Source organism: Pinus tabuliformis, chromosome 3_2, assembly GCF_031772625.1.
Source record: "Pinus tabuliformis cultivar Carrire ecotype Pingquan chromosome 3_2, CPIR1, whole genome shotgun sequence".
Lineage (NCBI taxonomy): Eukaryota > Viridiplantae > Streptophyta > Pinopsida > Pinales > Pinaceae > Pinus > Pinus tabuliformis.
Genome location: NC_142302.1, coordinates 1,120,615,015 through 1,120,630,413, shown reverse-complemented (window position 1 = coordinate 1,120,630,413; position 15,399 = coordinate 1,120,615,015). Strand labels below are relative to the sequence as shown.

Below are 15,399 nucleotides of genomic sequence, written 5' to 3'. Positions count from 1 at the left end.
TATTGACCAATAGTCATAGTTCTTCCCATTGAACTGTGGGAGCTGGGTGTTAAACAAACCCATACCAGTGCTTGTGCTGGCCATTCCTTGACTATGTATTTAAAACAGATCACTGCTTCTTCAGCAACACAAAAAAAACTTTTGAAATACCTGAATCCTTTGCTGTCTGAGTCTTCTGTCTGACTGAGAAGTTTTGCTGCAGCAACAACCTTCTCCCTTCAGCTTCTTGAACACCTTCAAGAGCCTAAGCCTGCTCTAATACCACTGTTGGGTATTTTTCTTTAAATGGGAAAATACCAAAAACCAAAAACCAAACAAATACACAGAGGCAATGCTCTGTTTTTTTTACTCCAGGATCTTTTGTGCATAGAAGACTTAAAAAAAATTTCATGAAGAAAACAGAGTAATTCACCACCATAAAACTTTCTATTCATTAAAAATTGATACAAAGATTTACCACTGTAGAATCCCTTTTGTATTCACTGCTGTGAAAAATAACTTACTGCTGTAACAAAGGTTTACATGAGCTTACTGCTGTAAAACAAAATTTACATTCACTGGTGTGAAAAACTTTTACATGCTGCTGTAAGAACAAAACTTACAGAGTTACAAAAACTCGCTCCACAATTATCTTTATGCACTTGCAAAACCACACATGGTTTTCCTTCACCTCTGTTTTTCAATGCCTCACAAAATTTTCAAAATATATTTTTGCACTGCTGTGCTTACATCCTCTGGTTCTTCTTTTCGCTGCTGCGAACACATAACATTCACTTCCCGTGTGCCATCCAAGAAACAATGGTCAACATAGTAATAAATTACATACTCATGTCCCATACAGAATTTATGTAATAAGTACATACGCCCATACCTTTTCATAAAAAAAAACTTACGAACTCTATGTAAAACTTTAATATTTTACCTACCACTATGACATTTCATTAAGACGTATGGTCAACCAAAACTTAGCTTTACTCCACGTAACATTTAATATTTGCCGTCGGGTGAATTTCAAACATTATGCAATTTGGTTTTGGGAAGCCATCGGGTCCACTCCATCGCATCGCAACTTTACTCATGTTAAAAACCCCGACCCTATGATATTGCCTATAACGAAGTGCCGATGCGATATCGGCGATCGCTCATCGCAAACACAAAAGCTTCTTTATAACTCCTTCACTTTGACTTTGCCGATGCGATATCGGCGATTGCAGTTGAAATTATATTTTCAACAAAGCCACCCGGTAGTGATAGCCTTTATGGTGGCAATTGCTTCTAGTGCACCGGCAGCACCAAAACTATGCCCAATCATAGACTGGAAAAGTAAGCCATATTTAATGTCGGAAACAGAGATAGTGTTTGCAATCGAAGAATGGCACAAGAACATTCTGAAGCGCAGCAAATTATTGAACTATAGGCTAAATGCATTCGGCTAAGATCAGAAAGCACTGGTTGAGAATCATTTTGGTGAATTCAAGATACTTGCAAATTGAACAGCATCGTAAAATCTTGGTTGGAGGTAACATGTTTTAATTCTTAATAACTAATCAATACTAATCAGCACACATTATATGTACAGATGACAAACGAAACATAACAGTTAACCCAAGGATCTAATCTCCAATGAATTCTTCACCTTTGTTCCATTTATTTTGATGCTAGAAGTATCCTTGAAAACCTTTTTGATAGCATTAATCTCTGCCAGATCTCCTACCCGAGTTGAGGTTGCATGAGCATTGATATAGTTGACCTGCATTGTTATTGAGCATACGATAATTTGTAATTAAGCCAATATTGAAACTGTAGTAATTCTACACCACTGATAAACCTTAAATAAAAAATAAAAACCACTTACCTCCTCTGGTGAAATTCCTGCATCTTCCAGAGCTTTCCGAATGCACATTGAAACTCCAAGCCCATCAGAGCGTGGATCGGTCATGTGATAAGCATCACAAGTGACAGCCCCGCCAAGGTACTCGGCTACTATGGGAGCCCCTCGCTTTATTGCATGTTCAAGACTTTCCATTACCTGCTTTTGGAGAAAAGCCAATGCTCTTTTTTCAGAAGAAAAAGCTTTATATTATATTGAGGGAATATATAAAAAATGGACATGATAGATTTGAAAAGATCGATGGATGATCATCTGAAAAGAGAGACAGACATAGAAGATCTGTTGATCTGATGGATTTGTAGCATGGATCATCTGAGAGAAAACTGATAATCAAAATATACAAAATATACAGCATCTGAGGATGAAGAGAGAACCAATGTTCTTATAGTCTAAACTGTTCAAAGTCTGAAACGATATTTTAAATATCATTTGTATCTAAATCAAACTCAAATTCGCCATAAGAAATGATATTTGAAAAAGTTATTTCATAAAATAGGCGATGCAATTCAGATACACAGTCCCTTGAAACTGAAATCAAGCTAACAATTTTAACCCAACAGGCTAAACCATTCAGATTATTCAATGGGATCAATGATCAGGGTAGCAGTTCATTGTAAATCTGAGGCTCCACTGTGATTAGTATTGTTTATGTTATATTTTTTGCAATCAGTAACATAGAAGAAAAATACATAGCTGTTAAGTTCAGGTTAACCTCACCAGCACGCCAGCACCTTCACCCATGACAAATCCATCACGATCTTTGTCCCACGGTCTTGATGCTGTCTGTGGGTCATCATTCCTCTGTGAAAGAGCCCTAAGGGAAATAAACCCACCAACTATTGCCGGCACAATCGCAGCATCTGCGCCACCTGCAAGCATGATGTCTGCTTCACCTCTGCGAATATGGTTTGCAGCAGCATATAAGCAGTAATTTGCCGTTGCACACGCTGTCGAAATTGAGTAGGTTGGACCCATAAATCCCGTATCAATTGCCAACAATGCAGATCCCATGTTTGAAATTGTATAAGGAATGAAAAATGGCGTGATCCTCTCGTGGCCCTTCCGCAGTAGAGCTTCCATTCCAGCAGAGTAGGTTGTAACACCACCAATCCCGCTTCCCAACAGCACCCCTACACGGCTCTTGTCTACCTGTGCAGAGTGGAAGTGTCAGAAAGTTGATATTTAGTTTTATCCCAGCTCAGGGACATTTTACAATCTGGGTCTAAGTGGGCAATGAATGCTTCATTTTGTGCGTTTAAATTTCCCAGAAATTAAATTGGGACATTTTACAATCTGGGTCTAAGTGGGCAATGAATGCTTCATTTTGTGCGTTTAAATTTCCCAGAAATTAAATGATGCATTGTAATGAGCACTTTCCACCAGCATTTATAAATTGTATTTAATTTGAATTTAAATGATGCATCGTAATGAGATCTCTCCATAAGCATAGATCAAGGGTTTAGTGTTTTGACAAAAGGATTTATAATTTATCTATAATATGGATGCTGTTAAGTAAATGTTGCATGTTAATTTAAAATAGGATAGGTTGGTGTTAATTTAATATATATATAGAGTTTTGTTTGGAATAATATTTTTATAATTTTGTTTTAACTATTAAGTAGAGGGTGGGAATTTAATTTACTAAATATTTATAGCAGTAGTAAAGAATATAAAGAATATATTTATAGCAGTAGTAAGGAATATAAAGAATATAAGGATGAGATTTTTTTTAAATGGTTATGTATTTTTTGTTTTTCATTTTTTATGAGTTTTGTTATGAAAATGAACTTTTCTTATTATTTAGTGTTGTTTTATTATATATATATTTTTAATTAACACTAGAAAAATACCTTCTCAAGACTTGCATGCACTTTAAATTTGCAAGGAAAATATATGTTTATATATAAATTTGAGAAATAAAACATATAGGCATATAATACATACTAAAGGGAAGGCTTACCAAATTAAACACTTGTCAATTCAAATAAAGAAACTTATTGAACTCATCCCTATTTCCTCTCTCATTGGCTTGCTCCTAGGGAAATATAACTCCAATTTTAAATATGCATGTTATATCCATTTTTATGTATCTATTAACCTAGTCACAACAATTTTTTAATACATAATGTATACACGTATATTCATAACATAAAAATAAATATGCAATACTAATCTAATACTTATATGAATGTATATTTATCTACTTCACAATTTTGTCAAGGGCAAAAGTTCGTCTTATCATGTTTTCTAACACACCCATCCTTGATCCTGGCAAAGATTCCACATGACTATTTCATCATAGATTCATTTAAGTTGTCTCTTTCCTTCCACACTCGGCCTGTTAGGTTCACGCATCCCCTTCTCTACTCAATAATTCTTTGGGGGATTCATCTTAACAAGGCTTTCCTGTAGGAAGAGTGTTAGCGTGTGATGTGTCATTGTTAGAAATCCCACTAGTAGCCTCTACTAAATCAATAACTTACAAAAATCATAGGATTTTGGTGTTGTCATATTGGCCTTCTTCTCGAGCTTTCTATCTTACATTAGTTATTATTTTCATTTACGAGGTAAATTCACCAATCACCTATATCATAAACATTGATATACAAATATTACGAATTATCTCTCTCTTTGAACCAATTTTGAAAAAAATATTAATAAATTTGGATTTATATGAACTTAGGAAGTTTCACATATACTTAGTTTTCAATTTTGTAGGTGATAGTCATTGACTTCATTATATGGCTTAATTTTACCGTCATATCCTTCTCCGACTCAGTTTTTTCAATCATCTTTCTTGTATTCGATCAAAACATGATTGTTTTTTCATATAATTCTTTCCACTACATCCACAACAACCTTATGAAATGATTTCTAATTACGAATTACTAGTAGTTCCATCATTTCAATAATTAACATATTAATTGTAATGAAAAGTAGAACATGCATGCATTCACACAATGCATCGAAAGACATGTGGATAACCACAACTTTCATACTTACATAATATTATTGTGTTCATTCACATAACACATCATTGCATTGATTCAAGAATATCATAGCTTCATATCATGCATCTCACCATGATGAGTTGAAAGCTCTAGTAAACAACTTGACATATTATCCAACTTCTTCCTCAATTTTGCTCAATTTTATTCAAATACTTTAATTTTTATCCCAACACAACACCAAGAATATAACCTTTCTATGTTAGACAATCTCTTGAAGCATACTAGAAGGTATTTTCTTTGTTTTCCTAGTAGTACCCCGAGCACAAGGGGTTTCACCTTGTTGACCAATATCTTATCACATTCATTTATAAATGGGGTTTTAAAATTGTGAAAAATAGAATCAATATATTGTAATTATTTGGTGGGGGGCAACTTGGGGTAGGAGATTTTTATTTGTATTTACAATTTCGGATATAAAAAAAGGGCATTTCGTTAAAACAAGGGGTATCTACAAAAATATAGTGATTATTTTTATTAAAAATATGTATTCGGAGAGGGGTTCAAAAAAATATTTTGGGAGTCTTTTATCAATATCTAGTGAGAGTAGAAGTATTCTTTAGTATCCCGTGAAAGTATTGTTATGACATTGGTCAAATAAGTGGAGACCTGGTGGCCCCAAGAAACCTTTCCCTGTAGTGTTGTTTATATGTTTGGACAAAGGTTACTATCTAGGACACCAACACTAGTATGAAGACCACTGGACACATTTACCATGCTATAAATTGTCCATAACCAACAAAATTATGGTCTAACATATGGCTATCTCATATGGTATTCATTATAGGATATGAGTATAAATACTTATTCACTCTCATTCTTAGCTGTTAAATGGTACAAAAACAATATATAAGTGTCAAGGAATTATACTTTTCTACTCTATATTGCATGGGTTGCCAAAGCATAATTGATTTAACTCATAGCCTATGTTGTTGTCTTTTTCTACTTTTTCTATTACAACAAATTCCTTAGAAATTTGTAGCCTTTCTTAACATTGTTGTAGCTTCATTTTTGTCCTAAGTTGCCTTCAAGTTCCATTTGATTAGAGAAATCATCTTGTTATTCTCTTTAGTGTTTCCTCTTCATTCTATTTACCTCTATACGACTTGTTGACTTTTCTTGAGTAGTTCCATCGCATTGTAATTTAACACTTCTTTCTCCAACTTTAATGTTAAATGGACCTTATAACACTTCATAGTGTTGCAATCATTGTTTCATCTTCATATGTACTCCTTTGAAAGTCCATTTTCTTTCACAAACCATCCAAGTTTAAATACAGTTTTATACTCTATATGCATCCTTATCCTTCTCATCTGAAATTTTATAGTTAAAACTACCATATCATGCTTTGATTTGCTACCCTTTATACACTTAGGATGCACTCAACATTTCTCATCCTTATCTCATCCACCAATTGGCATTTACTATTGGGGTCATTTCCTCAATTTTGTAATGTTTTTGAACAACCTTAACATTCATTGTATGACATTTGATTCCCTAATATCGAGTCATCTTTAGACTTCGTAAGGCTCTAAAATTTCCTATTTTAATTGAGCAATTATTTGTGGGGTCTAAGTCCATCCACCAATACCAATCGAGACATGGAGTTCTTTATTCCACTGTCAACATCCTTCCAATGACTTGAAGTTCACCATTTTTCTTCTCATCACACATAGATCATTGGTTCATATCTTGCAACTCTTCTAGGCATTCACAAATCCTTCCCATAGAGATGGTCCACATATTACATAGTTCATACATTACTTCATACACATATTCTCTTTCCTTGGAAATTCTCCTTTATCATGCAAGCACTATAACCTCCATCACATTGATGGTTTACAATATCTCCACTAGGATAATAATTTCATTTATGTTTTCATGCATATTGGTGTCATCCTCATTAGCTAGTCTATTCCATATTCCCTATACCTATAATTTTTTCTTGGCTATATATAATAACTAGCTTCAACAATTGAAACCTCACAACATTATGTTGTTGTCTTCCATGCCTTCACTAAATATTTTTATGGAAAACAATAACCAACTCCAATAACCAAGAATTTCCATGGCTCTTCTTTGCAATTCAAATTACACACATGGATCATAATAATTTCATGAGATGCACTATTATTCATAAATACAACTATATAGGCCTAATAATTCACCCTAATTGGAAATATGCACCTCTACCATGTTTTAATCATCTAGTTGTTCCTCCACTCTATTGTGAAAGCACCATCATGAATTATATGCAACCATCTCTTAGTCAACTTCATCTCTGGGACACTACTATAGCACTATATAACTGTTTCTCAATATTTAGGGTACCTTGGGAATTATGCATATTTATAATTATAATGTCCACTCAAGCCCAAATGCTTTATTCTGCTAACTTTTTGAAATAATTAGAAACATGTTTTGGAGATCATAACCCTTTATTACATTCTCCTATATATTACTTATCTAATGACTATAAACATGATAAATTCCAAGCTCTAAGCTAAAAATTATAACTCTAAAAAATTATCATTTTCGCCATTTTCCACATTTTTCTCACTAATGCAATTAAGTTGTAAGAGCTACTTATTCCATCTATAAAAGAAAATTTAGCAAGAACTAAGAAAAAAAATGTATCAGTGCAGATAGTAATTCTTATTATGAACACTCAAATAGCTTCTTCTTAGTGATCTAATACTCCATTCACTCTTAGAATAATGGAATTTGACATATTTTTCCACTTGCACTTCAAACCCCTTGGAATCTAACCAAAAATCCAACTAGGCTTCTTTGTGTCTTCTTCTATTCTTCATTGTCCAAATTTCTTACCCGATTGAGCTCCTATCAGTGATTACCCTCTCTCTTCAAAAACCACTAATTGCCTTTTTTGGAATTATGGAGTTGAATCAACATACCCATTGATTCTACCATGTCATTCTCTTGCATATATGGCTCTTCCCATTTTTTGTGATATGTTTTGTAATATGGATCTCATTTCCTATTGTAATCGTGGCCACTTACAACACTTGATTTTATCTCGTATATACATTTTTCCCATTAATCATGATGAGATTTAGGTTGTTCATGGCACTCTCCAATTAGATATCTATTTGTGCCATTTTATTTTATTCATTTTCTAACGTCTCCCAATGCTATAATGAGATGTGGACCATTAAAATGATCGAGAATTTCCCAACAAATTTATGTCCATCAACTCAACACTTTACAAACCCCCTTGAAAATATATCCATTGTATATTGATCTATTCAAAAATATCTTAATTGTTCACGACATTTCGAATTCTTAAATCCCCAATAAACTCTAAACTTATGGTAAAACCATGATTATTGATCTCATCTAGTGAAAGAAAATCCACCATTTATGACATTTTCAAAAATGTGAGTCCACATAGAACTTGAATCATGTGTGATTGTATCAATTGTTGATCTCACCCATATGATTAATCCTTGTCAATTCACAACATCACCAAAATTTCAAATCCTTGACAAACTCAAATCTAGTGATGATCTCCATTGTTGATATAAATTTGTCAACTTTCAATTCAGCCTCCAAAAATTAAACCCTTAAAGAATGCTATGCGCAATATTTATCAATTTTAACTTCTATCAATTGAAGAGAAATTTCATTTTCATAGATTTTTATAATTTTCCCATTTTACCATGGAGCCAACATTGCAATACTTGATGACACATAGTTACATTTATGTAACTACCTCATATGATTTTTCTAAAGCACAATATGGACATTTCAAAGCCAAACGTCTTTTCTTTGTGCAGATTTATACTCTCTATCTTATGTGGAAGTTGTCAAACATATAACTTGCAACTACAACTATCCATTGTACAATAGATAAATTTCACTATTCTATATTGTGCATAACATTTATGACATGGAATATTTGCATCGAAGAGAAGAGATCTCATGTGGATTGTATTGTCACATGTCATGGTGATTGTTATAATTTCTTTTGGCTAGAGGAGATAAAAAGAAATAAAATATGATGGATAATATGACACATTAAGATGAATATAAATCTACATATTTATCAAATGAGGACGAGGAAACTATATATCAATAAGACTGAACTATATTAAAAGATAATATATCCATCCAATAATAAAAATAAAAAATAATATATCCACCCAATCATAGAAATGTCATTAATATAATTCCAAAAATACTAGGAATGTGATATTTAGGGATGTTAAAATTAGTGGCTTCTGTTGCATATCTATTATACTAAATGTATATGCTATGGACGATATGGTGTTGGGTCCATCCATAATTGTTGTGGGAACATTGCATTGATGCTATTACTATATTTCATTGATTTCACTATTTGAACAATGAATAAAGCATTCACCAACATTAATGTGAATCACCAAAAAGGATTTACAATTGAGGATAAAGGATACATGAAAAATATTTTCTCATTACTTTGAAATGATTGACTAATAGAATTACGAGAAGTCATTACATAGTAAACGAATTTAGTTTTGAGACAACCAATAACTAATGAATTAGATTTTCTAAAATCATAATTATATAAAAAAAAAATTAAAAATAAAGAATCATATGAAATCAAAATCATGGTTTAATAAAATTGCAATATCAAATTGAAATTTCACATGATAGTTTGGACGCTAGATGGTAAGAATTCAAACCAAAAATTCATATAAATCCCATTTTTCTTTCATCAGATTGGGTGCATAACAATCCTTAGCAAAAGGTGAAGTTGAAATTCTAAGTTAATGAAGTCAAAATCCAATGGCAAAGGCAATGTCCCAGAATCCCAAGCTTTGGTTACTAGAGTTGTTATTGTTTGAAATTTCCTTAATTTTTATATATGCATTCCTTATGTTGGCCACTCTCAATTGATTTTATGAGTGAGACACTAATATCCTTTATTATATATAAATGTACAAGAGTTGGTTACTAGAGTTGTTATTGTCTGAAATTCCTTAATTTTTATATATGCATTCCTTATGCTGGCCACTCTCAATTGATTTTAAGATCTAGACACTAATATCCTTTATTATATATAAATGCCCGTTGTAATGAAAAAATTAACATGTACTACTATAATGAAAATCAATAAAAAACAAATTAAAAATATCTTAGTGTAATTATTTATTAGTTATAATATACATATTATTACTTTAATTTTTTTTTCTAAGCAACACTACCTACTTTTGTATTAATATTTACAGCTGAAACTTTACATTCGAGATTTCTTGCTGCCCATGTCCATGAGTGGCTCCATGGGCAGCTGTGACATAGTCCAAAACCAGTTACATCTCTGTAAAACCCCCCAACAAAAAGTGCCTAAACATCTCTGTAAAAACCACCAGCAAAAAGTCCCTAAACATCTCTGTAAAGCCCACGCAGGGGCAGAGTTTGCCAATTGGATACAGGGCATGTGGTTATGGCCCAAAACAAAAAAGCTACTATCCATAACGGAAGAGAAAACAAGTGACAGCGGAGGACACATAAGACTCAGTAACATCATTGAACAGAAAACACTAGAAAGACACACGACAACAGGAGAGATAACCGAACCGACCACGATCCCACACGCGTCCAGGCAGAATGCGGGAGAGCCACCTGGGCCTAGTCCTCGGTCGCGTCTTCCTCCGGCTCGTCCTCGGGCTCAGCCTCACGAATCCAAGCCCAACCATGTCCCTCTGGTAAGCCGTCCATGAAGGCTGGCAATTCAGGTTCACGCAGATGGCTGGATGGGTGGTCGTGCTCCAGCGGTGCAGAGCCCCTTGAGCTTGAAGCCTCCCCCATTGGCCTCTTACCTTTGTCAACAACTCGACCATCTTCCGCCAGAGCCTGAGGCAATCTTCCTTCTTGCTCCAGGGGAATTCCTTCCTCGTTGTCCAAGGGATTTTCCATTGCAGGTGGCCGAGGCAAGCCATCCTCATTCTCCTCCGGGATCCTGGTGAATAACACAGATATGTGGGCATTGATACCCAAATTTTCTCTGGAATTGCCCAGTGTGAAGATGACTGAGCCAAACGCAGGTAGCCTTGGCTCGCCATTGTTGGACCCTCCAGCTTCCACAAATTGGCTAGCCTGCACATGAGGAGCTCCCACACGTCGATGGCAGTAACAGCAGCAGCAGTGGTGATGTGAGTCAGCTGCAGGCCCGCGAGAGGATCTGGCTCGCCCCGAACCTCTGCCTCTACGACATGGCATTCTCTCCCGCACCATTCTTCCAGTAACCTCTTCCTCAGACAGAGTTCCTTTCCAATTCGGCTCAGGGTAGCGAACAAATGAATGCAGGCATGAACCAGGGAGGACCAGCAGTCGGCCAGCCTCCCCCAATTCCACAATAACCCCAGAATTCTCAGAATGCTGAGCATGAACACCATAGCTTTGGGTATCAACTGCCCCCAAATCGCATTTCTTATCGACCCCCTCATTCCTTCGATGTGCTCCCGCATTGAATGCGGCCATCAACCTCAGCTATGGTCCCTGTGCCTTCATTAAGGCTGATGTTCTGCATTGCTTGGCGAAGGGAGGTGGCGGCGAGGAGCCTTAAAGAACTCCGTCCGTCGCGTGTCCTATCGACCGTGGCAAGTGGCCCTTCCTGGCTGTGCGAGGTGGCACCCGCATCCGGGGCAGCAGCCTCCTCTTGGATTAAGCTTTCACATTCCTGGAGCTGCTGCCTGTTAGAAATGGTGTTTGTGTTGCCCGAGATTAGGGGAGTGCTGGTCTCAACCCCTATATTGGCCAGTAGATCTGCGATTTTGTTTCCCTCCCGTCGAGTGTGTTTGAAGGAGATGGCCCTTGCATTGTCAATCCTGTGCGCGATTTCATTTAATCTTGCCTCAAGTCTCCAGCTGGGAGCTATCTTCCTTGCTTGTGAACCATTATGTATACGAGTTACCATGTTGATGAGAATTTGAGAGTCCCCTTCTACAATTAAGGGTTGGAGGTTAAGGTTCCAGGCAATTTGAAGGCCCTGCCAGAGCCCCTCCAACTCTGCTAAGTTGTTGGTGTCCCATCCAATACTTCCAAAGTAGATTTGTAGAGGAATGCCTTCATGATTCCTGATAATGCCTCCAAACCCTGCTGCCCCTGGGTTGCCTTTGGAGGCCCCATCAAAGTTTAGCTTATAAGAGTTTTCAGGGGGAGCAATCCAATGACAATCTTTTCGAATGCTGCTATTGGGAAGGTTGCTTCTTTGGGGATCAAGAGGTATCTGCAGCTGCCAATTTCTTAGAATGTTCTGCTCACTGTCCATAGACGGCCAATCTTCTTTGGTCCAGCTTTGGAGCGCCATAGTTTCTTGAATGTTTCTTTGAATCTTGTTCCATATCACATCTAGCGGCGATCTTTTGTTCTTGAAGATACGCTGATTTCTTTCCTTCCAAATATTCCAGAGGACAATCCCTGGGATAATGCACCATAGATGATTGAGAAGTGAACTTTTGTAAGGTTGCCTGGGCCATAGCCTTATGGAATTGATTATGTCCTCCTCCTCTATGCCTTGTCTTTGACATTTGAATCTGACCCTGTTCCAGAGAAGCTTGGCTAAGGTGCAGGAATTCAGTAGATGCTGGAGGGTTTCCTCCTCCTGAAGGCAATTGTGACAGATCGAGGGGCCATGGAAGTTTCTCTTTCTGAGCTTGTCCCAGGTGAGAATCTTTTTGTGCCCGATCAGCCAGAGAAAGTAGGAGATCTTTGGCCAAGGACCAAGCTCCCATATTTTCTTCCATAGAGGGTCGGGGTTAGCTGCGAAGTTACATAGAATTTTATAGGCTTCTGCTGTGGTATAGGTTCCTTTGGGCAGGTATCCCCATCGGAGAATGTCCTCGCCATTATCCTGTCTTATTCTTCTTTTCCGTAACTCGATATCCAGCTCCATGTTCATCCTGTCATCTTCTCTGCTGAGGATTTGGCCGCTTGATTTCCATTTTCTGAAGCCCACTTCTAGTTCTGGTTGCCAGTAATGTTGGACCTTTTCCTGTTGCTGTTCCTGCCTCTCCGGAATCATTGAAGGGTGGAGAATGTTCGTAAGTCTGGGCATTTGATTCCAGGCGTCCATCCAAAATCTTGCGCTACAACCGTTTCTGATTTCCCAGAAGCTGTGCTGTTGGATAATGTGATGGTGTTGCTTTGCTGCGTTCCATATCAAAGAGCCTTTTTCAGTGGGGGTGAATCTGATGAGTTCCTCGTGGGGTCTGTTGTCTGCATACTTCGCTGTCCATATCGTACCCCATGGTTATATTATTACTTTAATTACCATCCATATGGTTTATTATTAAACATTACTACTTTATAATTATTCATTTTTTTATTTATATAATTTTTACAATGATTTTTTAAATAATACTTTTTAAATTATATCTAATATTTAATCAATGTAAAAATAAATTAAATTCACTTAAAATATTTATATACCTGAAAAATACTTGTGAATTGGTGTTATCCAAGTTTTAATTTTAATCTCAATCTCAGTTAATAACATATTAAACTATAATATCTAAATATTAGTGTACTAGTTTCTAATGTTATATTTATAAATTGAACTAGTGCTAACAGTGACAGCCTCACTCTAGCTCTTAAAAAAATAAAAGATTCTTAAAAAAAAATATTCCAACAAATAAATTTTAAAATTGAACATCTAAAAAAACACAAACCTATTTTACACTAGCAAAATTAACTTCAAAATTTTACATTAGCAAAATTAACTTCAAAATGGTTGATCTCTCTATGACTCATAGCTCTGACATTTATGATAAACCTAGAATATGACTTCAAAACGGTTGATCTCTCTATCCCTGATAGCTCTGACATTTATGATAAACCTAGAATATGACTTCAAAATGGTTGATCTCTCAATCCCTGATAGCTCTGACATTTATGATAAACCTAGAATATGACACTAAGTTTATATATATAGATCAGTACATTCAGTGGAGAAATATCAGTATTGAGTTTATGGGAGAATTTTTCTTGGAATCTAAATCTATGATTTAATTTACTCGGATTAAGAGAATAAATATTGTGAATAGAGTGAAAAAATCACTATTCAGTATTAATAAGAAATTTTCAGGATGTAAAGTCTTGTGAAAAATAAATAAATACCTTCTCCAACTGTTGCGGGCCTAGATGAGCGTTTTCAAGAGCCATCTTCCCACTGACCAAACCGTATCTCCAGCAATCGTCAAGCCGGCGGTCGTTCTTCCCATCAATGTACCCATTTGCAGAAAACCCACGTATTTGGCCTGCAAATCTAACATTACAACTCGAGGCATCGAATCGATCGATGAACCCAATACCGCTCTCTCCCTCCAAAAGCTTATCATAAAACGTATCGACGTCGCTTCCAGAAACAGAGACGAGTCCCATTCCCGTTATAACGATCCGCTTCTTCGGATCATTTTCTCGTTTGGGAGCCGACGCCATTATGGCCCTTGTTTTGCCATTTCTACCACCTGCAGACGAGAACCCACAATTCCAATTCCATTGTATTGATCGCCCACAAACGAAATCATAACGAATTGCAAGTATAATTAACGTTCCACCTCTCAGCTTATGAAAATATCGTCGATAACGCTCCACGGGTTCTATCCCTCTCAAGCCTTCATATTGCGAAAAAGAGGTCCTTGTGAAGGACTTTACTTCATTCGAGAACGGTGCAGCGCGCAGCGTTGTCATGTTGAAACTCCGCTATAACAACGTAGTTTGGCCTTTTTAAGGACAAATTGCATCAAACATATACAGAGGAGAATCCTATTGGTTTTACTTACGGTGGGTTTTCGTTGTAGCAATAAAACTGTACATTTAATCCCTCACCTATCTCATTGAAGTCGAGCATTTATAACTTCAACGAGTTATTGGAGGGTTGGAGGTTTGGCAGTACTCTAACTATCCTGCGTTTTGCAGGTTTTTTTTGGGTATATTTTTAATAAAAAAATTATTTTTATAAGCAGTTATTCTTTTAGGTTTTTCTTATTTTTATTATGCAGTTATTCTTTTAGGTTTTTTTATGTGGATGATTTCAATACATTTTACACAAGACTATTTTAAAAAACCAAGTTATTTTTTATGTGATTTTTTGGATTTTTTTAATGTAGTAAAAAATTAAGGTGAAATTTTGATTTGTGTTATTTAAACTGATTTTTTTGACTATATATAGATTCGGCACCTTGAAAAAGCCAAAAATACTTCGATTGTACAAGGATTACTATCAAGCTTATAATATGAATAAATTTCTAACTAATTTTAAAAATATTAAAAAAAAAAATTCTTACTAAAAACAATTGGTTAAAAAACTCAAAACCTAATTAAACAACACCACCCTTAGTGACAAATTGTTCACATTTTGCTGATCATAGCATACTAGATGATCAATGGAGTTTAAATGCGGCCTGATCCTAGTTGTTTTCTTCATGACACTCGTATACTTATGATGGTGAAGTACAGAATGTCTTCAAAAATGTTGTCATTAACATTGTCTGATAT

General features: G+C 35.7%; 1 protein-coding gene across 1 annotated transcript; it reads right to left on the bottom strand.

The window, feature by feature from the left end:
• Window positions 1-1,228: 1,228 nt before the first annotated feature.
• On the bottom strand, window positions 1,229-14,691 carry LOC149184604 (3-oxoacyl-[acyl-carrier-protein] synthase I, chloroplastic-like). The gene is made up of 6 exons (XM_089415395.1): window positions 14,460-14,691; window positions 14,020-14,369; window positions 2,609-3,040; window positions 1,856-2,029; window positions 1,637-1,750; window positions 1,229-1,315 (listed from the first exon to the last, which is right to left on the bottom strand). Exons 1-6 carry the CDS (start codon window positions 14,590-14,592, stop codon window positions 1,229-1,231), a joined length of 1,290 nt encoding a protein of 429 aa, XP_089271521.1. The 5' UTR covers window positions 14,593-14,691.
• Between the last annotated feature and the right edge of the window lie 708 nt (window positions 14,692-15,399).